Raw genomic sequence first — 25,553 nt, 5'->3', positions numbered from 1 at the left:
ACAAGCAAGGTATATATGTTCCGATCACGAAAGGAAATAAGCTAAGGAATGTAGGATTGGATAGGATAGTTAAGCAGAAGCTACGATCATAACTGCGTGTTTCTCTTTTTTGGTTAGCTGAGTTAGTTACTCTTAAAAACCGTGTATCGGCCCGGGCTGCCCATTCGTTTCTGTAGCCCGGCCCACTCATTGCCGCAGCCGCCGGCACTTCCCCAAATTTTACTTCCTGGCCAACCCAACTGAAACGTCCGATCAAATGGGTATCGGAGAAGAAGCAGATCCCATCCCTAACCCACTTCATCGGGAGCCACCGCGAATCCACCGCCTGGACGAAGCGGTGGTTAACAGAATCGCTGCCGGCGAGGTTATCCAACGACCAGTTTCCGCCGTCAAAGAGCTCGTTGAGAACAGCATCGATGCTGGTTCCTCCTCCATCACCATCTTGGTTAAAGACGGTGGCCTCAAGCTTATCCAAGTCTCAGACGATGGCCATGGAATTCGGGTATTCACATTCTCCCTGCTCGAGACTATTCCGAGCAAATGTGGATTTTTTTTTTTTCGGACGTTCACGTGTTGAGTAGTTATGGTGAAATTGAACGACTTCGGGCTTATAGTTTTGCGTGACACTACGGAAGTTTCTAAAAATTAAGCATGAATATTCTTCTGAGTGGTAACTGTTGATTTTTTACTGCTTTCTCTTCCTCTTGCGATCATTGCCATCTTTTGACTCTTTTCAATATGGAACAAAAAATTTTAATCTCAATGACGAGACGCATGCCCATTGTCATATGCCTGTTTGTAAGGACACAAACATATAAATTCTTCTTTCACTGTGTATGACTAGGTAGCTTATATAGTTGGTGAGAATGAAATACCTTTGTTGAATGAAAAAAGTGATTGAATTTTCTGTTTTACTGGTATAATTTTTCAGTATTTACTACTGACTTAGGGTTTCCTTAATAAATACTAACTACTTTTTGGAGTGTATGTTTATTCTTTTTTCCTATATCTTACAGTATGAAGATCTGCCAATACTATGCGAGAGGCATACAACCTCTAAACTGAGTAAGTTTGAGGATTTACTCTCCATGAAATCAATGGGGTTTAGAGGGGAGGCCTTGGCAAGTATGACCTATGTTGGTCATGTGACAGTCACGACCATCACAGAGGGTCAATTGCATGGATACAGGTAATGATACTACAGCTTCTCTCTTGAAACACTAGGCGCTCTTATGCTGTAAATAGAAAATCCGAAGTGCTTGGAAGCTTATGATCTTATATTTTTGGTCATGCAAATATATTCTTGCATTATTTAGGTTACGGAAACTACATTGCGCGGGCCACAATATCTGCTAGCTAAATGTCCAGAATAGTACTTTTTAACATAGTTTATAAACTACTAAAATGCTTTCATAAAACACATCTGTATATTTCTATTTTTATGAACTCATTTGTTCACTCTTCTGTTGTGTTTCTTTGTTCTTTTCATTGTTGTAAATGTTCACACGGAATACTATGGCAACATGTGATTCACTTAGTTAACCCCATACTGTGGGATAAAGGAGTAAAAGGCAATGCTGTTCTTCTATTATTGTAATTATCATTGCAGTCATAGCTCCACAGTTTTAATTTTTGAAAATCTAATTATTAATCTTTGGCTCTGTTATATATTTATCTCACGCCACATATGCATATGCTCTTGATGCAACTTTCTGAAAATACTAGTCTTTTATCTCGTAGTGTTTAGGTTCTTGTAACTTTTGCCTTCTGGGTTCTAAACCATAGATATTCTGTTGTTTGTTAGGGCAACTTATAAAGATGGCATGATGGATCAGGAACCAAAAGCATGTGCAGCTGTTAAAGGTACTCAAATCATGGTAAGCAACACTTGATGACAATGGACTGCTTTTTATTTCATATTTTCTAGTTTCTTATGTTTGTGTGTGTAGGTGTGCGTGCGTGCGTGCGTGCGTGTGTGTGTGTGTGAGAGAGAGAGAGAGCATGTCATTTAAGTTATTGTAAAAAATAAACTATCATATAGATGAAACAATGAACCTATCTTTTCCTAAAACTTACAGATGACAAGGATACTGTTGCATCTGCTAACACCTTCTCACAGAATTCCTGCTACAGTGATCTAGGCATATCCATCAACTTGTCTGGGATGTTATCTGGCCTTAGTGATGAATGCCTTTTTATAGTTTAGTTCTTTTGATAATTCTATGGTTTTTTCATGGTGCCATGTCGTTGGGTAGGTTGAAAATTTATTCTATAACATGGCTGCTCGGAGGAAGACACTTCAAAATTCTGCTGATGACTACCCTAAAATAGTTGATTTGATTTGTCGGTTTGCCATCCATCACATAAATGTGAGCTTCTCTTGCAGAAAGGTTTGTCTCAACAATTTTTGCTTCCATTTTGTCCATTTTTGTACAATATTTATGTATTTACTTCGTACACCCTTTACTTAGCATGGATCAGCTAGAGCAGATGTTCACTCAGTTGCTATGTCCTCAAGACTTAATGCACTTAGATGTGTTTATGGAGTATCGGTTGCACAAAATCTCATTCATCTAGAAGTCTCAGATGATGATCCCTCAAGTTCAAGTTTTGAAGTGAATGGTTTTATTTCAAATTCTAATTACATTTCAAAGAAGACGACTATGATCCTTTTCATCAATGGTACGCGTTTGTCCCTGATTTCAATGTGATAGTTAAGAAGGTCCTTTACACATTTTACTTTTAATCGTTTTCATATTGTGCTGCTCATTTTTTATCAGTATAGATCAGGCATTTGCTTAAAGTTAGTTCTCCTTCTAGTGTTGAAATACATGATTGATGGACATAGTGTCTGATCGTCTTGCTTTTTCACCCTCAACACCAATGGAATCGCACTGGAAATGTTATCAATGAGTTGTCTGTTCTTCTTATATATCTTATTATCTATAATTTTTCCTTTGACACCTGTTTCCTTATATAATCAGATAGACTGGTGGAATGTGGTTCTCTAAAGAGGGCTATTGAAATTGTTTATGCTGCAACATTGCCGAAGGCATCAAAACCTTTTATCTACTTGTCAATCAAATTGCCACCTGAGCATGTTGATGTAAATGTTCACCCAACAAAAAGAGAGGTGTGCATAAAGTTAAATCAATGTTGAGGGTGTCGTGTGATTGAAGTTTCAACCCTGCATATTAATATGTGTTGCATTGGTGCTGTATTTGACAGGTAAGCCTCCTGAATCAAGAAATTGTAATTGAGAAGATCCAATCTTCTATAGAATCGAAATTGAGAAACTCCAACGAGTCACGGACATATCAAGAGCAGGTTATCGCAGCTAATTACATACTATAAAGCTTTGTTTACAATGTTACTTAATCTTTATGCTGTACTTTTTCAACATAAATATAAAATAGTATCTCAAAAGTTTCCATCATTTCACCATATTTTGATACAATGTGCGTGTATTTATCATTCTTGTGGCAGAGGGTGGACTCCTCTCCTTGTGTTTCTGTTCCTGAAAGCAGGGATTCCCCTAATCATCCCTCCTCATCTGGTAGGTCTGGCCTTGGTGTTGTTCGGCAACATTTTAGGTTGCTTAGGATTTTTCTGATATATGCTTGCTGCTGGAGTTTACTTTTCAACTTTCTATCTTTAACTTTGCAGGCTCAAAATTACAGAAAATTCCAGTAAACAAAATGGTAAGGATAGATTCTCAGGATCCTGCTGGAAGGTTGCATGCATACTTGCAAGTTAAGCAGCCTACTCAGCAGCAAGGAGGTTCTCGCTTAACCTCTGTAAGGTAGCATCTCTAGTTGGAACCCTGCTCCTGGTGCAGCCCCACATCCCTGGCTGGTTTCATATATTGAAGGATCTATTTTCAATATAAATTGGGTAGATGTCTATTTATTTGTAGCATACCATCACTGGATCAATTCATAAATTATTAACATGGATAGATGGATTTGGATAGCTACCTTCATTTGTTTAATGCAACAGTTGCTTTCTTTGGAATTTTGTACTATTGCAGTTTCAGCTTTGTATAAGGGTTATATTTACATGCCTGGATAAAAGGAAATATTACTTGAAATAATTCTCTTATTCCTTAGACTAATTTTTTGTTTTCCAGGTCTTCAATTAGACAGAGGAGAAACCCCAGGGAAACTGCTGACCTTAGTAGCATTCAGGAACTTCTTGGAGAGATCGACTCTACTTGCCACTCTGGTTGTCATTTCCTTTCTAATAGAATGCTCTTCTTCTTTTCTTTCTTTCCGACAAAAGCTTGAATAGCACTTGATGGTGCTGGTGTTGCAGAGTTGTTGGATATTGTAGGGCACTGCTCATACATAGGGATGGCAGATGATGTTTTTGCTCTGCTGCAGCACAACACACACCTTTATCTTGTAAATGTGATTAACTTGAGGTAATTTATCTAGTTCTCGTACTTGGTTTCAAGGAACATAAATGCATTCAAGAAGTATTTAAGTATTGAAGTTATAGTTGAAGCTGTCGAAGGAAATAGTTAGATATCCATCTTCATAATCTGAAATGTTTTGTATCTTTTCTTACTTATGATGGTCGACAGCAAGGAACTTATGTACCAGCAAGTCCTACGGAGATTTGCACATTTTAGCGCAATTCAATTGAGTGATCCAGTTGCACTGCAAGAACTGATAAAGTTGGCTTTGAAAGAAGAGGATCCTAACCCAGAAGACAATGAAAATGATGATCTGAAAGAGAAAATTTCAGAAGTATTTTATCTTGGTCTCTTACAGTTTTATTATTGGTTTCATTTATACATTTTATAGGATATAGATGATCTACACCTAATATCAGCATGTTGGTGTTGCAATACTACTCGATCCCATCTTCAAACACGTGGAGGAATGCTTCCACATTGGGTTATAGGATCAGTTTTGTGATTGAAGGCAGTACAATTTTGCGTACTTTTAATTATTTTAAACTCATTAAACAGTCATACTCGACTTTTCCCCTCTGACTCTTTGCACTACAATTATATATGATGATTGATTGTGATTTGTTTCTTGACTGTATAGTTGTAATTTTGTTCTTAGATCTTGATATTTTTTTCTTGATAGATGAATACAGAACTGATCAAGCAGAAAGCTGAGATGCTGGAAGAGTATTTCAGCATATATGTTGATCCGAATGGCAATTTGTCAAGGCTACCCATTGTTCTTGACCAATACACCCCCGACATGGATCGCATGCCCGAATTTGTTCTTTGCCTTGGTAATGATGTATGTCCTCTATAGATTACCACCTTTCCTATTTTTGTAATTTAAAAATTCTTCCCCTGCAGTTGGTATGAAAATTCTGATGTTTATGACCTTACTTAAGAGTTGAATTTATCCTATACCTTACCTGCAGCTGTCTCTTATTCTCCATGAAGAAACAATTTCCAACTGGGTGTAGAGTTAACTGAATAAATGACTATCCGTGTCACACAAAAGCAAGTTAATAAGTGAATATATATCACAATTGTAGGCTGGCAGATTTTAGCTTCAATTGAAGAGGGTGCCATTTGCTTTAACTTTTCAACATTGACTAGAGTGTTGAAGGAGCAAGCATGATAGTTACAATTGATTGATGCCAAATTACAGGTGCAGGTTACCAGTGAATGTCCGGTACTAACAGCATAATTACGACCTGCCTTTACTCTGTAATGACCTTGAAAACTAGAAAATAATAGTGGTGGTTGCAGCTTTTTTCTCTTGATTCCATTTTTCTTATGTTGCCAATCATTTATTTGTCAAGGCAAAAGTTTCTTGCTCACCACTGTATGCTGTTTGTCAACCCATTACTGAGATTAGTTATTGCTGACAATGGGTTTTCATTATCATGCTGTTTGATATATTTGCTTACTGTGCTTGCCTGTGCAGGTTAATTGGGATGATGAGAAATTGTGCTTTCAGACAATTGCTGCCGCAATAGGTAGCTTCTATGCTTTCCATCCTCCATTGCTGCCTAATCCATCCAGTGATGGGTCAAAATTCTACAAGGGGGCTCCTGCTTCTGCACCAGATGAGGAAAATGCATCATCAAGTGCTGGTAAGACAGACTCACTTCACAACTGCTTGCAACACCATTATACATTAGGACATGTACATATTGCTAATTAACGCAATATCTTGGATTTCATACTCATTTCAGATGTTCCAAATACTTTTCGTATCTAACTTGATTGTGCACACTGCCCCAACTTGTCTTATCCACGTTAGAAATAATAAAATCATTGGTGACCCTAAGAGAAACCAATTTATCCAAAAACCCTTATTAAATAATATTTCATAGAAATTGGCTATTCACTAACAGAAAGTGTTGTCACAATCTTAAGGTGTGTCCTAATGTACATTCATTTGCATGCATTCTAGCGTGCCCATTTTTGGAAATGAGGATATAACCGTTTTGTACTTCTTGATGGTCTGATATCAATTTCAACATATGCCTATAAATAAATGTTGATATTGAACAGAAGATGCTGAGGAAGGCATGAAAGAACTACTTTTGGAAGCTGAAAGTGCCTGGGCTCAGCGTGAATGGACAATACAGCATGTGTTGTTCCCCTCCATGAGACTTTTTCTAAAGCCTCCAATTTCCATGGCCACAGATGGAACGTTTGTTAAGGTATTTCAGATTGAGTTCAACTTCGCTACTAATGGTTTTAAATAATAGTGCTGCATGCTTTTGAATGATTCGTGTTGGACATTGCAAATAGCATTTCATAAATGACAACAACATGGTAGGCTCTTTCATAATATGTGTGCTATGTAATGTAATGTAATGTGGTTTAGTTATGTAGTGGAGGAGAGGCCTCCCCTGTATGTACGCCTTCAACGACTGATCCCAGTATTTTCCCATTTGGAGCAGATGGATTATTTACTTTGGGGTGTGAATTGGATTATTACTAGTAAGGAATGTTTTTTACACCGGTGCGTACACGTGCAGGTTGCTTCGTTGGAGAAACTGTACAAAATATTTGAGAGATGCTGAGAGTGGAGCGTTGGAATCTGGTGGGTGGTCGTATTTTCGGCATGATCATTTCAATTCATATGGACGGTGCGGTGCTCTGGTATATTTTGTTTGCCAGTGCCACTTGTGTATAAACAACCTGCGAAATGCCTTCTTCGTCTACGTCTATGCCTACTGCCTTCTGTTTTTGTATATGTATGGACTACGTATGAATGCATGTATTAGCTTGAGAATCCAAGTGCTGTTATGGTCCTTCTTCGGCTGCCTCTGCCTGCCTGCCAATAGATAGATTTAATACATACACATCCCTGTCCTCCTCCTATTCAGACCCATGTTGACAGAGACAGACAGCCTGTTGTTTATACTCCTATGGCAGGCACAATAAATGAAAGTTCAACATCAACAACAACAATAATAGTAACAGTAATAACAATGACAACACCACCAACAACAACAGAGATCTACTTAGTTTTGCATCTTGCTTGTTCTGTGAAAAATTCCCTTGAATGAAGGCATGTGCAGATTATGTTCCTTGCATTTCTCGGTTTTCTTTTTTCCAAAAAGAACACATGTACATATAGCAGTGAGTTGTGTATTAAGATAATTACTTTTTACCAAAAAGACTTGCATTGCATGAAGTATTTGATTCTTTTGGGATTGGGTTTATTTAACGTGAAAGGTAAATGGTAAGTGGAAAAGCCATATCCATCCAACAATCCAAAGAAGCAAGAAGAAAGGTCTCGTCGTATTGTTTTCGTGTAAAACCTAACCTAACCTTTGTCAGTAAGTCAGTTCTCTTTCCTCGTTTTAATGATGAATACAATGGTGCCTTGTGGAACCAGCTTCCCAATGATGCAATCAAGAAAAATATACATACATACATACATACATGGAAGAGTTTCTTAAACGTAAGGTTTGCGGAACTGCAACTGCAACTGCTGCTGATACAACACGTTCCAGCCAGCCAGGTTATTTTGGCTGCACGGGCACAGGCACAAAATGAATGACCCAAATAAAGTATAGTGTTCATCCTCCATCATCATTAATAACTAGAACAAGAAACTTTATTATTAGTTCATTCATGCATTTGCCTAACCAACTTCGTCTTCTTTTTCCTGTGTGCAATCATCATATTTGTTCTTAATGAATCAATCGTCGTCCTCCCCATAAAATCTTTTTTGACCAGCCGGGTATATATGTGCGCGCGTTGCAACAGCTAGCTGTGGGTCAGCAGCAGTTTGAAGAGTAAAGCAAAGTACACCAAACACCACACCAAGGCTACACAGATACTAATATATATATATATATTATGTATGAGCATGCGTATGTATGTATGTGCAGAGAGAGAGAGAGAGAGAGAGAAAGAGAGAGAGAGGGAGAGTCCGACAGCAGCTTCATGTCCTTAAAAGCCAAGCCAAGCCAAGCCAATTAGTGTGCATCGTGTGAATTCATAGTTATATAACAAAACCCACCCATCCATTGCCTTTCTCCTTCATTTATTCAGATAAATAAACTATTCTGCTGCCTGTATAAGAGAACCCCAGACAGACAGACATGCATCATTAAGATACATATATATATATATATATAAATGCGATGTGATGTGATATGATATGATGTTGTGCAGATTAGCATTGGCCTGCTTCCTTCTTCTGATGCTCCTTACAGTTGCACACAGATATTGTCATGACAGGGATGACCAAGACAGAGGACACGATGAGTATGAACTTTCAGACTGGGAGAGCGAGCATGGGATCAAGGTCCTAGTGAATGTTGATGGATTCGGTGCCGTCGGAGATGGGGTGTCCGATGATACTCAGGTCAGCTGAAACAAACACTTGATAGAAATGGTGGATGCTAAGTAAGCAACTAAATACTCACTTACTCCCAGGCCTTCGTAAGTGCGTGGGAACTAGCTTGCTCCACGCCACATTCTGTTTTCTTGGTTCCTGAAGCTCGTCGTTATCTAGTCAATGCCACAAAATTCAAAGGTCCCTGTGCTGACGAGTTACTAATCCAGGTACCTATCCTATCCTCTTCATTTCTGTGCTTGGCATCCATGAAGATGAACGAACGAATGAATTTTGGAAATCTCATCTCTATTCAAACAGATTGATGGAACCATTGTGGCGCCAGATGATCCTAGTTTTTGGGATTCTAAGAGCCGGCGAACTTGGTTAGTCTTCGAAAATTTAAGAAAGGCCTCCTTCCAAGGGCGCGGGGTCATTGACGGATCAGGCCGCCAATGGTGGGCAGCTTCCTGCAAAAGGAACAAATCCAATGTGTGTAAGTTAGTTAGTGATCATATTCATACAACGGCATTTCTGTTATTATACTAACCAGGCAGGCATTGTTCTCTTCTGTTCTGTTCTCCTTCTCTTCTCTTCTTCTTTCTTTGCTTCATCGATCGTCATCATTCATCATCATCATCATCATCTTCACACAGCCATGCAGAGCTGCACCTTCGGTTAGATTCTATCAACTCGATCTGTAATTGATTGTGAAATCCTTGATGATGCCATGCCGTCAGTTACTACTATGACTACTACCAGCAGCGCTACATAAATGACAATAACTAATGCAATGCAGGCCTTGACTATAGAATCAAGCACGGGTATCAGGGTGAGAGGGCTCACAATTCAGAATGGGCAGCAGATGAACTTTGTGATTGGTCGTTCCGAATCTGTCCTCATCATTAATGTGAAGGTTTCGGCTCCTGAGGACAGTCCCAATACCGATGGAATTCACATCACCGGATCAACAAATGTACTTGTTCAGAACTGCAAGATTGGAACAGGTGACGATTGCATCTCAATTGTCAATGCCAGCTCAAATATCAAGATGGAGAGCATATACTGTGGACCTGGCCACGGGATCAGGCAAGACAAGACTCACTGGAAGCATACATATACTATACATACTATATACTATATACTATACTAATTAATTCAATATTATACATCCTGCCTGCTGCCTGCAGTATAGGTAGTCTTGGAAAGGATAATAGCATCGGAATAGTCGAGAAGGTTGCACTGAATAATGCCTTTCTTCGAGGTACGACTAACGGCCTCAGGATCAAGACCTGGCAGGTATGTAGGTAGGTAGGAAGGTGGTAACAGGAACACCCATCATCAAGCCTACTAATTTCTTACAGCACAGCCCAGCCAGATGATGATGCATTCATTGATCTTGTTCCCACTTTAATTAGTACTACCATTTAAGAAAGTTGGGTATTATGATGTTGAGGACTTACTATTCGCAGGGGGGCTCTGGTTACGTGAAGTCTGTCCTCTATGACAATGTGAGAATGGACAATGTCTCCAATCCCATCATCATCGACCAATTCTACTGCGATTCACCGAAATCCTGTCAAAACCAGGTAGGTACTCACTCACTCACTGCAATATTGCAATGCAAGCCTGAATTTCTTCTAAAGCTCTTGCGTAGTAAGTATTGACCTCCCGCTCCCTCTCCCTCTTTCTCTCCTCCTTTTCCCTTCAATACTTTAGACATCAGCTGTGGAAATAAGCCAAATCTACTACCGAAACATAAGTGGGACTTCCAGAAGCAAAATAGCCATGAAGTTTTCATGCAGTGATACAGTACCTTGCACCCGCTTATTTCTCAACACCGTTGACTTACGGAGGGGAGAAGATTGCGCCGAGGAGGAGACCTACTGCAACTCAGCTTTCGGCTTCACTTCTGGTCACATTCATCCTTCAGCAGAATGTTTGTCTTCTTTGGGTACGGGCATGAGCATGACTCCGTCCTTGCAAGGAAAAGAAGAACAAGGCCAAGGCCAAGGCCAGGAATATCTCATCCATACAGAACTATAATAATAAATTATAAGCCTTTTAAGGGAGACTTCACCCACCAAATATACATCATACCCCTAGGTACGATTTATTTATTAGCTCAGTTTGAAGAACATAAAAGAATACTGTGTAAACAACCATTCATTCATACTGATACAGGGCAGATATAGAATATCGTGAAATATTTGGCGGGACATACACCCTATTTCAAGAGCCAAATATGTCTTTGACTTGATACCAAAGAGTTGTTCTCCTTGCTTTCAGTGTATCCCAGGTAACTGTGGGCCTGATGTCTAAATGTTTTAGTAAGAAAGTAAGTTGATGCTTGCACGAACAAATGAAATACATTACAGTTGAGTCCTCCGCTCAGATGTTGCTAAATTCACCACTAGATGCTGATCACTTTTTGCTTCTCCGGATGATGCTGTGAAACATCAAGTATTAAGTGCCACCGCCATGCCGCGTCACAAGAACAGCTCGATAGAGGGCAGCAACGTGCAAGAAGCATATGAATACAATAATCAGATCATCCAGGAGACCAAATATACCTAGCAGGGCTGCAAAATGAAAATTGGCAAGCATTAACTGAAATCCATGTGCAACAAACAATTAAATTATTAGAGCCCAGATATTATGGCGGTACCTTCAGGGAGAATGTCCACTGGGCTAATTACATATATAGCACTGCCAATCATCTGTTCATTAACGAAATAGAAAATTAAAACCATACAGTTGCAAGTAAAATTCGTATCCCCTGGACAGGACTATATTGGATTTTCACCTAATACAATTACAGATAGTCCTACTTACATGCTTTGGCCATCAGTGCCCACAAAAAATCAGCATAGAAAGCTTAGTAAAATGATCTAGTGCATGTAAGTAAGAAATTGCATTTACATCAACTGAAAAACATAAGGTCACATGCTGTGAGAACTGCATAAAAGGAGCAACTACTTAACTGACAAATATACGCGTGCCCTGATAACAAACGGAAGTGATCTTTGTGGATCCATGATGTCGCGTAACAATCTCTTGAGAAGAAAGGGAAGATCTTGCATTCTCTGCCAAAATAGATCAATGCGCTTCATCAACAATTCTGATAACATTTATATGAGAATCAAGGTAGATCTCATAAGTAGAGCATATTAGTACTCAAAAATGAAAGTTAAGCATCGGCAGCAACAATTATAATGTCGTCAACAGTTAGCGCATTGGCATGCAGCTTTCATCAGAAAAATAGCTCATTCGCAACACAGGTAAGAAACAAATGATGAAATATGCAACAGCCGAGGTACCTGCATGAGGGTATTTGAGCGTCCGCCATAAAGACGGTTGTATCTTTCAATCCTTTGTAGAATCTCAGCAACACCAGACATACGGTGCTGCCTAGATGTAGCCTCGCTGGGAACCAGGAGGGTGATCTCACGTCTGCAGAGCGGGCATTTACAGGGATGCAGAGCAGCTCCATGATCCCAAAGTTGCATTATACAACTACCTGAAATGACAAACATCATAGGAATTGAAAGACTGCAGCATACTTGAAAGAAAGAAGTTATCTGCTGTCACATGAGCAAAACGGAAGGCTTCCAACGGCATCACGGTTACTGAGTAGTATTACCATTTACCTACCTAGAATCAGCACAAAGTTGGAATTTTTCCCTATATGTTATTATCATCCAACGGAGCAAATACAACTTAATTAAAATATCTGATCAAGATAATGAGTAACAGGCTTAACAGCAGCAATCTCCCATCCTATTACTGTTATTATTTCGCAATATCATCCTTGGCTTCGAATGTAACACTAGACTAAAAAAGAAAGCGAGTGAGGGAGGGGAGGGGATGTGCGAAACACAGAGACAGACCGCAGAACCAATGAGCACAATTGGCTTGGCAAGGAAGATGGAAGTGGGCATGGCAAATGGAACAGACATCATTCTCCGGTGGCGCGTCCATTTCGCCGACCGTCGCTTGAGGCTGAGGCTGAGGCTGAGGCTGGATCGCTTCCGGAGGGAGGGGGGAGGAGGGCTTTCTTGTTTAGATCCTGTACCTTCTTTCAGCGCTCCACCCACCCCAACCCATTAAAAAATAAATAATAAAATAAAATACCCATTCCTTTCTCTACTTATTTGATAATCAAGTAAATATAATTAATTGTAGATAAATGGTGAGACAGGTATGTTTCTTAGTATGAAAATGAAATAAATTTACTTTGAATATATTTTTTTTTGAAAAACCAAGAATACAAATAATAGAAACTGGGGTAGCTCTCTTAATGCTTCCGTCTTGACTTTTGCATGTTTTGTTTTTACCTCCACATTACATTACTTAGTAAGGAAGACTATAATGACAAAATGAATATATTTAATATCTGATTGATAAAAACGTGTGTAGAGATGGATGATATAGACTACGGCTGCGAATCATTGATTTGTGAGCAGTTTCTTTAGCTAATTTTTTTGGTGAAGGGAAAAAAAAAAGGGGGGTGAGTCTTATGAATAATGAAAAGATAATAAGCCTCGCATCATAAGTAATAAAATATAATAAAAACATATAATCACTGTGTTCCCAGCCCAAAATGCCACCTCAAACCATGTAGTTTTGTTTCAAAGGAAACAAAGCAAAGGAAACAAAATTAACGAAACAAACACAAGATATGCGGCTTCTAAAACACCAACTCATGTGGTTTCATGCCAGCTTTGAGTGAAAATCGAGCCCCCAAATAGCCCTTCAATTCTGGTACGCCCTCAATAGCCTTCAGCAGCGGCCCATCAACCGCTCTCTGGTCCTCTTTCTTCCCCGCAGGGAGTTCCTTCTTTTCCTACATTTAATTTATATTTTGCACACATCAGTCACTGCAGAATAACATCCAAAACCACATATGGCTGCAACATAAAACCCAACCTGTTTCTCTGCTTCAAAAAATTCGTTTTCCCCCTTCTTCTTCTTCTTCTCAACATTTTTGGCGAAGTACTTGTCATCAAACTTATCCAGATTAACACCAGAGATGTCTACCTTTGTGGATGTTCCAATGGCATAGGCCTGGTTCACTCTCCTCAGGGGGACACCATTCACCTTGTAAGGGCCTAAACAGCAGCAAAACAAGAAACACATTCATGTGAATCAATCAAGTATTCCATCTACCAAAGTTACTAATCCTCACAACAGGGTTTTTACTCATCGCAAAATATAATCACTTTTGAACTGCAAACCTAGTCTTCCCCAATACAATACAACTTCCACCAACAAAGAACTTGCAAAGGGGGAATAAAATATAAACCATCATGCAACTTAGCCCCAAGTCATTAATAATCCAGTGGAACAATTACAAATGTAAAATGATTTAAAACTTATCATTTATCAACAACACATGCACTTCTCATTGAAACCCCAGCGCCAATATCATAATAAGAACCTATCTAAAATTGTGAATCAACCACTATGATAGCACTAACAAAAGGGTCTGTTTGTTGGATTCTGAATAAATATTCCACTCAAGACTCTGATATCAAATCCAAAATGCATTGACTGAATAGTGAAAAACAAGAGGTAAACGAGTTTCAATGTGCCTAAACAACTCCTACTGACAACAGTTCATTAGTCATGTAAAGTTCCCTACCAATATCTCCTACAATAACTCCAGATTCATTCCTTCAATACAACCTTAAAATTATTTTTAAATCACAACTTTTAAATTGCTGCAAGGGAACACCTATTTCCATTAGCACAGAAATAATTCTGACACATAAGCTTTCAAAACAAAGCGGATATCTCCTAATAATTCTGACAACCAAATTTTAGAGTTTATAATAGTCTTTCAAGTTTACTTTTGCGCTAAGAAATTCTATGCATATCCCGACAAAATATTATATCCAACCAGACACACCCATCATCGCATCCAAAACCAGCCTTCCATTCACAACAGAAATCCAACACTTACCCTTTTAATAGTAACAACAAAAACTTAATTTTCGTTCAAAAATACATTAAAAGGATAGCACCGCATTCAAAACACTCGTAAATGCAAACAGACCCAAAACTTTAGAACAAAGCAAATATCTGACACTACATTAAACAGATCAAAACAGCGTAAGGCAATAATAACTGCAGAAAGAGAAAGGGGGGGGGGGGGGGGGGGGCGGAATATGGATGGATAAACACTACATTGTTAACATCATTAGGAAATAAATAGCGCACCAGTAACCAGGAGCAATCCAGAAGAAAGCTGCTTTAAGAAAACAACTCTCTTCCCCTTGAACCTCCCCGTCAATATAATCAACACGGTCCCTGGGGTAATACTTGCCCTGCCAAATAAAATCCACATGAATAAAAACACAAGCCGATCGCTGTACAAACAAAAAAAATGACAAATTGCAAACTATATAAACCTGAGCTTGGTGGGCTTAGGCTTGCGCGTATTGGAGAGGGGCTTCTTGATATCATCCGCAGGATAAAACTTGGGAGGTTTCTCCTGCACGGGAGAGGGAGCGGAAGCCTTCTCATGGTGGGGGAATTTCCCACCATTTTTTGCCTTGATTGCCCAGAGTCCCCGCTTGTGATACATTTGAGTTCGTGAAATTTTACGAACTCCAGGAATGAGTTCAGGGTTACGGGTTACCCGCTTCGGCGGCGCCATCGGCAGGTATCAGTTCACAGAGAAAGAGAGAGGGCGGAGGCAGACCAAAAGTGCTCCAAACAAAACCCTAGATGCCGTCAGCTCGAAGGATTATTTATAGTCGTGTTGGGGTGGAGTTTTCCAGGCCCGTCATGACGAAATCCAGCCCAGCCCAATCCGATTCAATAAATTAACTAAAATTAAATTCATACCCACTTTGGTCCTATTCGTCTAAAAATGAGCCTGGAATGCAACGTAACATTACAAATAATTAAGTGGTCGAACCAATTGATTTATCCATATCAAGCTTTATTAATAGCTGTTACTAGCACTACTTTCTTTCTATATACATGTAGTTTTTATTTTTTGCAAGTTTAAATATAAGGACGTGCCTGAACAGAAAAGCAATTAATAGTATTTTGTATTTGTGATTCCTGCAGAAAATAATATTTTGTAGCGTTCTTTAATTGTATGTTGTTTGGATTCCCTCTAACAAATTCATACCCACTCAATTGTTAAATTTCACTACACCCAAATTGAAGCGAAGGGAGGTAAAGTAACACACACTGTTAGTCCTTGGAAACAACATCGTAAGAAAATTAAGTGATGATCATTAATCCTTATTCTACCGCAAACTTGATCCTCAATTAGGAAATTGGAAGTTACAGTCCCAATATATAAAATTAGCATTATTTTTTAATTTCCTATGCAACTCCAGTTGGGCAGACACACAAAACAATGAGATGGGATTCATAAAATTACGGCAATTCATCGCCATAGCCATTCAGCCAAAGGTCTTAAACGTCTTTGCAGTATATTCTCAAGTGATCGAACAAAAAGCAACATCCTGGGAAATGGATTTCAGTTATTGGGGAGTCGGCCGTAAATCTCTCTTCATTCTTCCCCAGGCTGGGCGGAGGCCTGCATCTGCATTCGTTATGCACAACAAAATGTCTTTAGATGTTCTCCGTGGATTATCATAGAGGGGGCTATAAATACACCATCTTGGAATAAAACAGCCATAGAAGGATAAGCAAATAGTTAAGTGGCAGGAACAAATTAACAAGTGGATACAGAGTCTTACTAAAAGGGGAACATCAAAGCAGAACTAAATCATAATTTCAGTGTAAGAGCTTGGGCTGTGGTATTCTTGCTTACTAATTACTTATTCAGTGATCACAAAGCATCATTTTCTAAATTGCTATACATTTAATGGTCTTAACCAGAAAATGAAATATACTGTACCCATGTGATGATAACTGAAATACAGAGACATCGCATCCTAAGGAATAAGTTCCTCTGGTGCTTTCCTTCAATATTCATACAATATAGTAGGTGTGTAAGTTTGGGGGTTTGGACTTTGAGTTGGGATTTGAATAGAAAAAATTTTGAATTTGAATAGTTGTATGATGTGATATAAATAAGTGTTGATGTGATGTTTTGAATGTAAAATTGATTTTTAGTATAATATAAAAAATAAAAAATAAGTATTTGATTTGATATTTTTTGGAGAAAAAAAATGGACAGCTGAGGGCCTTCTATTTCCTCAAAGCTTAAACTACTAGTTCCTAAACCCAGCACACCAACAACCAAAAGATCTCCTAACTAGCATATTGTCATTCATAATACGCAAATTCAGGATATCATACCTCAGAGTTTGGGATAATAAAAAATAAAAATAAAACAATACATCCCTCAGCACAGCCCTCTAATAACAATAAATAAACAACTAAATAAGTAAACAAAAAAAAAAAAAGAGACAGAAAGAAAAGGAAATGTAACCATAAAAAGCATCAATTTCGTATAATTACCTCTGAGAGAGGGGCATCAGAAATGTTTGAAGTTAAACTCCTTGGAGATCCACCAAATTTGTGAGAGCAATCTGAGTATGCAGAGCCAATCCCCAATCCAGCACCAAAAGCTACGGACGCCCAGCGTGTAACGGGAGTTCCTGCCAAAGCAATAATAAACTGATAAGAAAATTTTTGATTAATATAAAAAAGCAACTTCAAAAGTTTACAATAGCCAAACCTAACATCATCATCCATTTCAGTGGTTCTCTACAAAGTTGAATTCCAAAGAGCTACAAAAAAATGTGATTGCTACACAGAAAGGTCATCGAAAGAGTTTCAAGCATATAAAAATGTGGCCTTTTAAGCAGTCTAATTGTAACTCCATTTCTTTGCCATCCGAATGCCACCTTCACAATTTATTTGGTTACACTATCAAGTATAATACGCCACATAGTTTCAAAGTACACGCTGCTATTAAGGTATAGATCTCATAATCTAATCTGAGAACTCCAGAAAAGAAATGCAAGATAATGGGACAAACTATTAGAGCAGACATAATACAACAATCGTGCACAAGCAAAGCCCATCAACCAAAAAACACATGATCTAAAGATTCATTTTCTTGCATGTCAAATAAAAAAGACACCGTTTAAATCTAAGGTTCCGACATTTATCGAATCCGAACATGAAACAAAAGGGTAACAAATCAGCTCAATACGAATGATTGAAATGTAAGATTTAAAACAAACGGAAAGGAGAAAAACTCACGGAAGAGCAGAAGGCCGGTCAAAGCGCCAGCGAATGATGAGTACACAAAGCGACGAACACCCAAATCGAGGCAGGCATCCCATTTCGCATTCAAATCGTAATTTGCTGGAATCTTAGCGCTGTTTTCTTCCGCCATATTTGATGAATTTTCCCAAAGAAACGAAAAAACTCTCCAATCGCTCCCTTCTTCAGCTGCAAAGTTCCCGTCGAATTTCACCAGCGCTCTCCTCTCCTCTCCTTCGCGAGGGTTTCGCTTTGTCTGTCTCTGATTTTCTCATTTCTCATTTTCATTTTCAGAGGGCTCAGCAGTGGGCCTAAGTAGGAGAGCTTAATTGGACCCAAGTAGGCCGCCCAATTGTATTATAAATGGGCTTCCGTTAGCGGGCTTTCCCTTTGGGGCATTTTTAAAGATAATGATTAGATATGAGTTTATTATATTGGACCAGGTATTGCTATTCTTATTGAGACTATTATTATAGTTGGTGTTTAGTTTAGAGTTTATTCATCATGTTTATTTGGATAATTTGAGAATATTACACTAGTATAAAAGACACCCCGTATCCATTACCATTTAGGCCATTCATCAAACTCATGGCTGCAGCAGCAGAAGCAGAGGTTTGCGACAATCATTGTTTATATAGTTAGTTGTCCTAAACACTTTGGACTTTGCCCAAGAGTATGTATGTATGTATGTATATTTTGTGTGTGTACATTCAAAATCTCAATCTAGATATGTCCCGATCTCAATTTTGTCACCAGGATCCAAAACAGTGTGAGAAAACGGACGGACAATTATGTCACGACACTTGACACTGGGGCAGCCAGCCAAGGAAGCAATTTTTCGTGGACCAAGTCAGGCCTGTCGTCATGAGGACAATGCCCGACTCCTTCCAATAAAAAGAGGTTCACATTAGGCAGCTGAGCAGGCAATGATGAGAAGTATTTACCAACAGGTCCATCGACTGGGGTAAAGGGATCTTCGTCACCCCATAGCACCAACACAGGTAATGAGATCCTCTGCATCAACTGGACAGGATTCGGCCCAGGTGGTCCTGTAACTATTGACACAAAAGCATCAAGAGCTCCTTCATCAAGTGCGGGTTTCCTGATAATCTGGAAATTGAACACAAGAACGCAGCATGTTCAGCTGCCAAATGTTTTGGAGACCAGAGTAAGGGAAAAGAAAGGCTCTATATGCGCACGATGACATAGAGGTAAACACTTGCACATTACGACCGACAAGCACAAGCACAAGCACGCATCTAATTATTCAAAGGATACGGTCGGTACCTCCACAAGGTCCTCGTCTACAGACTCCTTATTCCCATAGACAGATAACAAGACATTTTTCAGATTATCTCTGCAAAGGTTTAGGACACCAAGCTAATTATTTGCTTTGCACACAACTCCTGGCGTTAGAAAGCAATATCAAATGAAGAAAGTAAAACCACCTTTCTCTGACACGATCAAATAAATAAGAAGCAATTCTTTTTTGCTTCAGTAGGAAGTCAAAAAGCCAAAGCAACGGTAAGAGTAGCTTTATTCTCCAGTCGTCGACTATAGCCTTGTTGTTCATGCCACCGGCGCAATTGAGAAGAACAAGCCCTCGCACCAAAGACCCACTAGATTCTGCTTGGGAAAGAACTAAGAAGATAAATATAAAAACCATGCAACTTTGCAGTAGCGGTAGTATAATGCGTCAGACTACAAAATCCCTTTTTAAGATATGCATATCAGTATCAAAACACACCGGCACTACCAGCAGCAGCAGCAGCGATAACACAGGCAAGGCTGCCGACAGAGTTTCCCATTAGTATAGTTGGCCTTTGAACTATCTCATCCAAGAAATCCAGTATCAACTGTCCACGTTGAGCATATTCCCAGTCAATAGTTAAATATATGTGTATGTGTAAAATGTGTCTTCCTGATGCCATATATTCACCTGGGCCCATATTTCCATGGTATATTGAAAGCCTGATGGTTTATCTGAAGCACCAAAACCTAGGAGGTCAATAGCATAAACTGTGTAATTTTGAGCCAGTGTTGGAATGTTCCTAAAGATGCCCGCAAAGGAAGGGACAAAAGAATGATATTTAGCAGCAGAAAAATAAATCAGCTCACAAAAGGTAAGCCACCAAAATGAAAATAACCAGGAAACTATTTATTCTATGATCAAGACTGGCAACCTATCACATATAAGTAGAAAAGATGCAAGATTGTCAATTTGGATGGCAGTTTCAATTTTGAAAGTACTGCCACAGGAGCCAATGGATCAGTAGTCGAATAAAGTGGTAGAAAACGACAATAGAAGTACTAACTTATTCGAGGGAAAAAAAAAACCTTACCTGCGCCAATGAGCAATTGAGGCTCCAAAACCATGAACTAGAAGCAGTGGAGGACGGTTCGTAGCAGCAGCAGCACTGTCTGCAGGGTAAACCAAGTAATTAATGGTATATCCTTTCCACACCCACTTTTTGCACTTTGCGTTGATTTCGCCCAACTCCAAAGGCGGTAATAGCTCCTCCTTCTCGACTGACTCCGCCGCCGGAGAGGCCACGGAGGTATTATTGGTGCAACTGATAGAGAAAATATGGTCTTTCTTAGTCTTCCGGGGGAGAAAATTGGGGCATCTTCGTGGACTGTAGCATCGATTTTTGTATCCCGGTGGGGCGGCGAATAAAGACGAAGAAATTGTGAACGATGAAGGCAACGCGGCAAGACTCACGGCCATGACCAATCAAATCCTCTTACAGTTTCCAAATGGCGGAGAAGGAACAGGAACCACCAACAAATGTGGCAGAGCGACGCGGGCGTGGGATTCATGATAGCAGTAGCACCACATTGTTCTTGATTGATAGATAGTATGTTGAGGAGACTAGACTAGTTGAAATGGGCCTCCACCACTGAATACCAGCCACAGCCATACATAACCAGAAGGCAATTGCCAATTAACCTAACCCCCAATGGGCCAATATGCACCGTAGGAAATGAATGAAAGGAAGGGAGGGACTAGGGAGGGCCTCCCAGCCACCTCATCCTCCATCGACTGACACCTCAGAAAATTGGCATGCAGCTGTCTCAATCGCTCTCCACGCCTGGTCGAGAATTTCTCTCTCGTTCTCCCACTCGATCGAACCCTGGTTTTACTTTTTCTTCTTTTTTCTTTTTTTGTTTCCTGACAGCGAAATACAACGGAGGTTATGATTGTGTTCCAAGTGTACACAGGCTCCCCCCTAACTTTCTGTTTCAGAGGAAAGCAAAGAAGAGAATCCGAACACTCCTCCTTCATCTACTTTTTTTTAGTCCGATCCAAACATCCACGCCGTCCCCTTCGGCTCCCGTTCCTCCTTCCACTATACTTTACTGTATCAGTCCGTCTCATCACAGTCACAGGTTGGTTGGGATATGGCCGATCAAATCCTCCAAACAAGTCCTCTGGAGGACACTCAAACGCCACCGCCGCAGCAACTCGATGAGCAGCCATTGGCATCGGTGGCGCTTGATCTTCAGAAAGACTCACCCTCACCCCCGCCGACAGAACCATCTCAGCCAGCCAAAGAAAAGCTGAAAGAAGCAGTCACGGTTGTACAGAAAGACGCCCCTTTAGAGCCTCCGCCAGCGGAACCTGCCACCACGCCACGGTCATCATCCCAGCCCCTGGTGGCTCCTCCGGCAGTGATTGACCCCGAAACAGAGAAATCGGTGGACAAGAAAAAGGGCCCGGAATCATTTGCCTCTTTCAAAGAGGAAAGCAATAAAATTGCAGATCTCTCACGCTCTGAGCTGAAAGCATTGGAGGAGTTTAGAATATATGTTCGAGAAGCTGTTAACAAAGGCCAGTTCAATGCTGTCACGCCTTCGGGAAGTGCTACTAATTTACCCGAAGAGGTTTCAATATGGGGTGTGCCTTTGCTAAAAGACGACAGGACAGACGTGGTTCTGCTCAAGTTTCTGCGTGCCCGCGACTTCAACGTGAAGGAATCCTTCGCTATGCTGAAGAACACCTTAATTTGGCGAAGCAAGTTTAATGTGGATGAGTTACACAAGGAAGATTTGGGGGATGATCTTGAGAAAGTTGTATTTATGCAGGGGCAAGACAAAGAGGGCCACCCTGTGTGCTATAACGTCTATGGCGAGTTTCAGAACAAAGATTTGTACGAAAAGACATTTTTAGATGAGGAGAAAAGATTGAAGTTTCTCAGATGGAGGATTCAGTTTTTGGAGAAAAATATAAGGCAGCTGGACTTTAGCCCTGGTGGAATCAATACAATCTTTCAGGTTAGCGACATTAAGAATTCCCCCGGACCGGGTAAAAGGGAACTGCGCATTGCTACTCGGCAGGCATTGCAGATTCTTCAGGATAATTATCCTGAGTTCGTCGCGAAGCAGGTAGAGAGCGTGGCAACACTTTTCCTCTAGAAGTAATTGAGATAATAATGTTGTTTGTTATGTAAATGCTTTCGGATCAATGCTCTTTGGAGAGGATAGTTGGTTTAATTGGTAAGCCTCCATATGGAATCAATAGAGATAAAACCTAAGCTCACCATTGAGGGAACAAACTGCTTTATCTGTTACGGAAGTTTATTTGTGAATATTACTATCGTCCGTGATTGTGGTTGCATATGAAAAATTAGTTTAACGAAGATTGATGTTGAGGCAGTTGAAAGCTAAATGATGAGAAATGATCTTACTTAGGTTGAGAAGTGCATGACTGACAGATGTCACCTCACCTCCTCCTCAACTGGTTGCTTTGCTTACAGGTATTCATCAATGTCCCGTGGTGGTATTTAGCGTTCTATACAATGATCAGTCCCTTCCTAACACAGCGCACCAAAAGCAAATTTGTGTTCGCTGGCCCAACAAGAACTGCCGAGACTCTGTTCAAGTGAGTTTAAAAGCTTTTCTGTTTTACTCTTCTTATCTCAGCAGAACTTCTCTACTTCTTCTCTTCTCTCCGGGTGGTTGGTTGGTTCTAAGGCTTACTACTAACAGGTTATGACTATCTGATCTGATCTGGGTTGGTTGGTTGTATAGGTACATATCTCCTGAACATGTGCCAACTCAGTATGGTGGCCTTGGCGTGGATTCCTGTGAATGCAATCCAGAGTTTAGTGTGGATGATCCTGTCACAGAAATCACTATTAAACCTGCCACTAAGCAAACTGTGGAAATCATTGTAAACGAGGTTAGGTTTGTTAGGAAGGCATATATTACTACAATTGTTTGTTTTCCTTTATGATTGGATTGATTGATTGATGTGGTTGCACGCAGAAATGTAGTCTTGTTTGGGAGGTGCGTGTGGTGGGGTGGGAAGTGAGGTACGGCGCAGAGTATGTACCAAACGTGGAAGGCGGGTATACAGTGATCATAGAAAAGAGGAGGAAGATGGTTCCAACTGATGAGCCGGTTGTGCGAACGAGTTTCAACGTCACCGAGTTGGGTAAGATATTGCTCACCATTGACAACCCGACCAGCAAGAAGAAGAAACTACTTTACCGATTCAAGGTTATGCCCTTGCCTTTGCCCTTGGTCGACTGATTCTGATAGATATGATAATGATATGTCTGGCTGGTGACAAACCCATGATTATAAGAATGATGATTACTTGTTTTCCATCACTGGAGCGAACGAGCGAGCTAGATGGTTTTGATTATCGTGATTGCTATGTATGTATCTGTAGAGAAGAAACATACATGGTGATGGTGTTGGTGTTGGTGTTTTCTCTAAAGGTGGTGTCAGTTTGTGTTTTTATCTGATAGATAGATGGATGTGAATACATTTGTAAGTACTTTTGTGGAGGTGAAAGTGAATGTACGTGGTGTTTGATGGCAGGCAGGCAGCCATATCGGAACTTACTTTTGTGCTTCATTATTAGATTGCGAAATGATTGATGAGGAGGAAGTGGATTTGGTTTGAAATCTGTGTGTGTATGTAGGTGGATTGCCCGCCTTGCCACCAAAACTAATTAACTAGTATCACCACCGTTTTACTATCTTATTGATTGATCGGCTGAGATATAATGCTGGTTGGTTGAGGTATATTAGGTAGCTGGCGCTCAATCCAAAATAAAGGATGAGCAAGTCTAAACCAAGAGGGAAGATCTGAGTCCAAATTAGCCTTTTAAATAGGAAATAAAGAATTTACATCATCTTAAAAGGCAAGTCCAAGGTCATTAATACATGGAGAAGAAGAAGAATATATTATTATATTCATGCAGGAGTATAATCTTTCCTTTGTTTAGACTTGTTCGTCCTTAGTGCCTTTATATATTCGATGGAGCCAGCTAATCTATATATATCAATCAGCAAGACTCTTCAATGTAAAGTGAAATCATGCATGTGCTCAAATAAAAAATAAATAAATACAGATTAAGAAGATTAGGATTTGATAACCATATCCAAAATAGTGCTATAAGATAAGATGTTGAATTATGGAGTAATGAATCGGTTGCAGGGTGAGGGAGAGAAGTAAAGACGTTGATGATTGTGGCTGGATTTGAAAATTGAAACCAGCAAATATTATGAGTGGTAATAAATTAATTTCTGAGCGGGTCCCAGCTAAGCCTGCAGGGGATCCGGAAGTGGAGTGCCGTGGCCTTTCCCACCCAACGGTCACATTTAATTGAATTCGAAACCGTCCGAGCTCCAACGGTCCGGACCTTGACCCGTCATTACCATCACCATTCCAAAGAAAATTACTATTATTTATCACAGAGACAAGCAAGTAGCAACCCTTTGACATCAAAATGAAAGAAATATCAGCAGAGCACAAGAGGTCGAAGAAACAAAGAAAGATTCAAATCTTTGATATATTCGATCATCTAATCTGAGTTAATTATATGGCAGCACAATGCTTTCTTCCTACTTCACATCGACCAAAAACCCATTACAAAGAATCTCACATAAACACGATAAGCTACTCTACACCATAAATAGGTTGGCATGGGACCCATTCTTGATATGCTCTGTGTGCTTGAGTTGGGCAGATGGATATTTGACAATTAATAATTGATTACCAAGACAGACTTTTTCTAATCTACTTATTTAAATAGCAGTGGGAAGAAGAATAATTACAAACCTAACCATGAGGCAGGCTGGCAGTATTTTATGATGAAACATCGGATTTTCAACCTGCTCTGCTGCAGAGGAATCTAATGATGACTCTTGCTTGTGTAATGAAATACAGTAGAATGTGTCTTTCTCTTTCTTCTAGAAAGCACTTTTGACAGATTTTCACACCCACTTTATCCAGTCTCTGTCTGTCTGTGCTTATCTGTAAAGCGTTTGCTTGATTGAAGAACACTCCCTGGATATTTTCCGCTGATACCGACCGAACCTAATTTCTGTGCCTGCCATTTTCGAGCTCATTTCCATTTGCCTATCAGCGAATTCAAATTTTTATATATTTTTAAAGAAAAGGCTCTGGGCAGGATATGCGTACATCTATCCTGACGCAGTAGTACAACGGCAGTGGAATGTCCGTTGAACAGATTCCATAAATAACATCTGGTGTATAATCTAAATTAGCTGCCCCAAATTACAACTGTACTAGCGCACATGCAGTTGAACA

The 25,553-nt window shown here is 39.8% G+C and overlaps 7 protein-coding genes across 13 annotated transcripts; 3 read left to right on the top strand and 4 right to left on the bottom strand.

Moving 5' to 3' along the window:
- Position 1: 1 nt before the first annotated feature.
- LOC127246301 (DNA mismatch repair protein MLH1) lies at positions 2 to 7,245 on the top strand. Of its 3 annotated transcripts, none has more exons than XM_051267579.1 (16): positions 5 to 502; positions 1,017 to 1,189; positions 1,805 to 1,877; positions 2,256 to 2,390; positions 2,472 to 2,682; positions 2,985 to 3,133; positions 3,229 to 3,327; positions 3,487 to 3,556; positions 3,667 to 3,802; positions 4,130 to 4,224; positions 4,315 to 4,423; positions 4,586 to 4,751; positions 5,100 to 5,261; positions 5,904 to 6,072; positions 6,500 to 6,648; positions 6,970 to 7,245. In XM_051267579.1, the coding sequence occupies exons 1-16, from the start codon at positions 257 to 259 to the stop codon at positions 7,012 to 7,014; spliced, it is 2,187 nt and encodes a 728-aa protein (XP_051123536.1). In that variant the 5' UTR covers positions 5 to 256; the 3' UTR covers positions 7,015 to 7,245. The 3 variants fall into 3 exon arrangements, with proteins under 3 accessions (XP_051123537.1, XP_051123536.1, XP_051123535.1); XM_051267578.1 differs by having other exon boundaries at positions 11 to 502; positions 6,497 to 6,648; XM_051267580.1 differs by lacking the exons at positions 6,500 to 6,648; positions 6,970 to 7,245 and having other exon boundaries at positions 2 to 502; positions 5,100 to 5,253; positions 5,904 to 6,045.
- An 867-nt stretch (positions 7,246 to 8,112) lies between these two features.
- LOC127246304 (probable polygalacturonase At1g80170) lies at positions 8,113 to 10,829 on the top strand. Its single transcript, XM_051267585.1, has 8 exons — positions 8,113 to 8,813; positions 8,885 to 9,013; positions 9,105 to 9,275; positions 9,440 to 9,460; positions 9,583 to 9,872; positions 9,974 to 10,082; positions 10,256 to 10,372; positions 10,503 to 10,829. Exons 1-8 carry the CDS (start codon positions 8,607 to 8,609, stop codon positions 10,827 to 10,829), a joined length of 1,371 nt encoding a protein of 456 aa, XP_051123542.1. The 5' UTR covers positions 8,113 to 8,606.
- Positions 10,830 to 10,873: 44 nt separating this feature from the next.
- LOC127246309 (uncharacterized) lies at positions 10,874 to 12,904 on the bottom strand. The gene is made up of 5 exons (XM_051267594.1): positions 12,674 to 12,904; positions 12,104 to 12,303; positions 11,768 to 11,869; positions 11,452 to 11,503; positions 10,874 to 11,365 (listed from the first exon to the last, which is right to left on the bottom strand). The coding sequence occupies exons 1-5, from the start codon at positions 12,762 to 12,764 to the stop codon at positions 11,250 to 11,252; spliced, it is 561 nt and encodes a 186-aa protein (XP_051123551.1). The 5' UTR covers positions 12,765 to 12,904; the 3' UTR covers positions 10,874 to 11,249.
- A 431-nt stretch (positions 12,905 to 13,335) lies between these two features.
- Positions 13,336 to 15,527, bottom strand: LOC127246308 (60S ribosomal protein L6-like). Its single transcript, XM_051267592.1, has 4 exons — positions 15,197 to 15,527; positions 15,006 to 15,112; positions 13,713 to 13,894; positions 13,336 to 13,629 (listed from the first exon to the last, which is right to left on the bottom strand). The coding sequence occupies exons 1-4, from the start codon at positions 15,442 to 15,444 to the stop codon at positions 13,474 to 13,476; spliced, it is 693 nt and encodes a 230-aa protein (XP_051123549.1). The 5' UTR covers positions 15,445 to 15,527; the 3' UTR covers positions 13,336 to 13,473.
- Positions 15,528 to 16,171: 644 nt separating this feature from the next.
- On the bottom strand, positions 16,172 to 18,257 carry LOC127246310 (uncharacterized). Its single transcript, XM_051267595.1, has 3 exons — positions 17,985 to 18,257; positions 17,235 to 17,374; positions 16,172 to 16,350 (listed from the first exon to the last, which is right to left on the bottom strand). The coding sequence occupies exons 1-3, from the start codon at positions 18,118 to 18,120 to the stop codon at positions 16,318 to 16,320; spliced, it is 309 nt and encodes a 102-aa protein (XP_051123552.1). The 5' UTR covers positions 18,121 to 18,257; the 3' UTR covers positions 16,172 to 16,317.
- Positions 18,258 to 18,530: 273 nt separating this feature from the next.
- On the bottom strand, positions 18,531 to 20,862 carry LOC127246305 (uncharacterized). 5 transcript variants are annotated; one of them, XM_051267586.1, is made up of 6 exons: positions 20,330 to 20,862; positions 19,927 to 20,038; positions 19,735 to 19,843; positions 19,436 to 19,628; positions 19,275 to 19,344; positions 18,531 to 19,097 (listed from the first exon to the last, which is right to left on the bottom strand). In XM_051267586.1, the coding sequence occupies exons 1-6, from the start codon at positions 20,713 to 20,715 to the stop codon at positions 18,777 to 18,779; spliced, it is 1,191 nt and encodes a 396-aa protein (XP_051123543.1). In that variant the 5' UTR covers positions 20,716 to 20,862; the 3' UTR covers positions 18,531 to 18,776. The 5 variants fall into 5 exon arrangements, with proteins under 5 accessions (XP_051123543.1, XP_051123545.1, XP_051123544.1 ...); XM_051267588.1 differs by having other exon boundaries at positions 19,436 to 19,613; XM_051267587.1 differs by having other exon boundaries at positions 19,744 to 19,843.
- Positions 20,863 to 21,200: 338 nt separating this feature from the next.
- On the top strand, positions 21,201 to 23,712 carry LOC127246302 (patellin-3-like). Its single transcript, XM_051267582.1, has 4 exons — positions 21,201 to 22,373; positions 22,745 to 22,869; positions 23,019 to 23,169; positions 23,256 to 23,712. The coding sequence occupies exons 1-4, from the start codon at positions 21,390 to 21,392 to the stop codon at positions 23,520 to 23,522; spliced, it is 1,527 nt and encodes a 508-aa protein (XP_051123539.1). The 5' UTR covers positions 21,201 to 21,389; the 3' UTR covers positions 23,523 to 23,712.
- The last annotated feature ends 1,841 nt before the right edge of the window (positions 23,713 to 25,553 follow it).

Source organism: Andrographis paniculata, unplaced genomic scaffold (genome assembly GCF_009805555.1).
Source record: "Andrographis paniculata isolate CXL003 unplaced genomic scaffold, ASM980555v1 Contig30END, whole genome shotgun sequence".
NCBI classification, from domain to species: domain Eukaryota; kingdom Viridiplantae; phylum Streptophyta; class Magnoliopsida; order Lamiales; family Acanthaceae; genus Andrographis; species Andrographis paniculata.
This window is presented reverse-complemented; position numbering and strand designations above follow the sequence as displayed.

Bases quoted from the DNA above. Each gene is read 5' to 3' on its own strand.
- LOC127246301 (XM_051267578.1), top strand. From the start codon at position 257: ATGGGTATCGGAGAAGAAGCAGATCCCATCCCTAACCCACTTCATCGG. The intron at 1,190-1,804 runs GTAATGATACTA...GTTGTTTGTTAG, and splicing joins GGTCAATTGCATGGATACAG to GGCAACTTATAAAGATGGCA. The intron at 1,878-2,255 runs GTAAGCAACACT...GTCGTTGGGTAG, and splicing joins TTAAAGGTACTCAAATCATG to GTTGAAAATTTATTCTATAA.
- LOC127246304 (XM_051267585.1), top strand. From the start codon at position 8,607: ATGATGTTGTGCAGATTAGCATTGGCCTGCTTCCTTCTTCTGATGCTC. The intron at 9,461-9,582 runs GTTAGATTCTAT...AATGCAATGCAG, and splicing joins CATGCAGAGCTGCACCTTCG to GCCTTGACTATAGAATCAAG. The intron at 10,083-10,255 runs GTATGTAGGTAG...TACTATTCGCAG, and splicing joins TCAGGATCAAGACCTGGCAG to GGGGGCTCTGGTTACGTGAA.
- LOC127246302 (XM_051267582.1), top strand. From the start codon at position 21,390: ATGGCCGATCAAATCCTCCAAACAAGTCCTCTGGAGGACACTCAAACG. The intron at 22,374-22,744 runs GTAGAGAGCGTG...CTTTGCTTACAG, and splicing joins CTGAGTTCGTCGCGAAGCAG to GTATTCATCAATGTCCCGTG. The intron at 22,870-23,018 runs GTGAGTTTAAAA...TTGGTTGTATAG, and splicing joins ACTGCCGAGACTCTGTTCAA to GTACATATCTCCTGAACATG.
- LOC127246309 (XM_051267594.1), bottom strand. From the start codon at position 12,764: ATGGACGCGCCACCGGAGAATGATGTCTGTTCCATTTGCCATGCCCAC. The intron at 12,304-12,673 runs GTCTGTCTCTGT...TTGTCATTTCAG, and splicing joins TTGTGCTCATTGGTTCTGCG to GTAGTTGTATAATGCAACTT. The intron at 11,504-11,767 runs GTTAAGTAGTTG...GTTAATGAACAG, and splicing joins GGGCACGCGTATATTTGTCA to ATGATTGGCAGTGCTATATA.
- LOC127246305 (XM_051267586.1), bottom strand. From the start codon at position 20,715: ATGGCCGTGAGTCTTGCCGCGTTGCCTTCATCGTTCACAATTTCTTCG. The intron at 20,039-20,329 runs GTAAGGTTTTTT...GGGCATCTTTAG, and splicing joins TCAATTGCTCATTGGCGCAG to GAACATTCCAACACTGGCTC. The intron at 19,629-19,734 runs GTGTGTTTTGAT...TTATCTTCTTAG, and splicing joins TGCTGCTGCTGGTAGTGCCG to TTCTTTCCCAAGCAGAATCT.
- LOC127246308 (XM_051267592.1), bottom strand. From the start codon at position 15,444: ATGGCGCCGCCGAAGCGGGTAACCCGTAACCCTGAACTCATTCCTGGA. The intron at 15,113-15,196 runs GTTTATATAGTT...TTTATTTGGCAG, and splicing joins CCTAAGCCCACCAAGCTCAG to GGCAAGTATTACCCCAGGGA. The intron at 13,630-13,712 runs GTTGGGTTTTAT...AATTAAATGTAG, and splicing joins TTTTTGAAGCAGAGAAACAG to GAAAAGAAGGAACTCCCTGC.
- LOC127246310 (XM_051267595.1), bottom strand. From the start codon at position 18,120: ATGGCGGAAGAAAACAGCGCTAAGATTCCAGCAAATTACGATTTGAAT. The intron at 17,375-17,984 runs GTGAGTTTTTCT...TTGCTTTGGCAG, and splicing joins GACCGGCCTTCTGCTCTTCC to GAACTCCCGTTACACGCTGG. The intron at 16,351-17,234 runs GTAATTATACGA...TAACGAATGCAG, and splicing joins CTGATGCCCCTCTCTCAGAG to ATGCAGGCCTCCGCCCAGCC.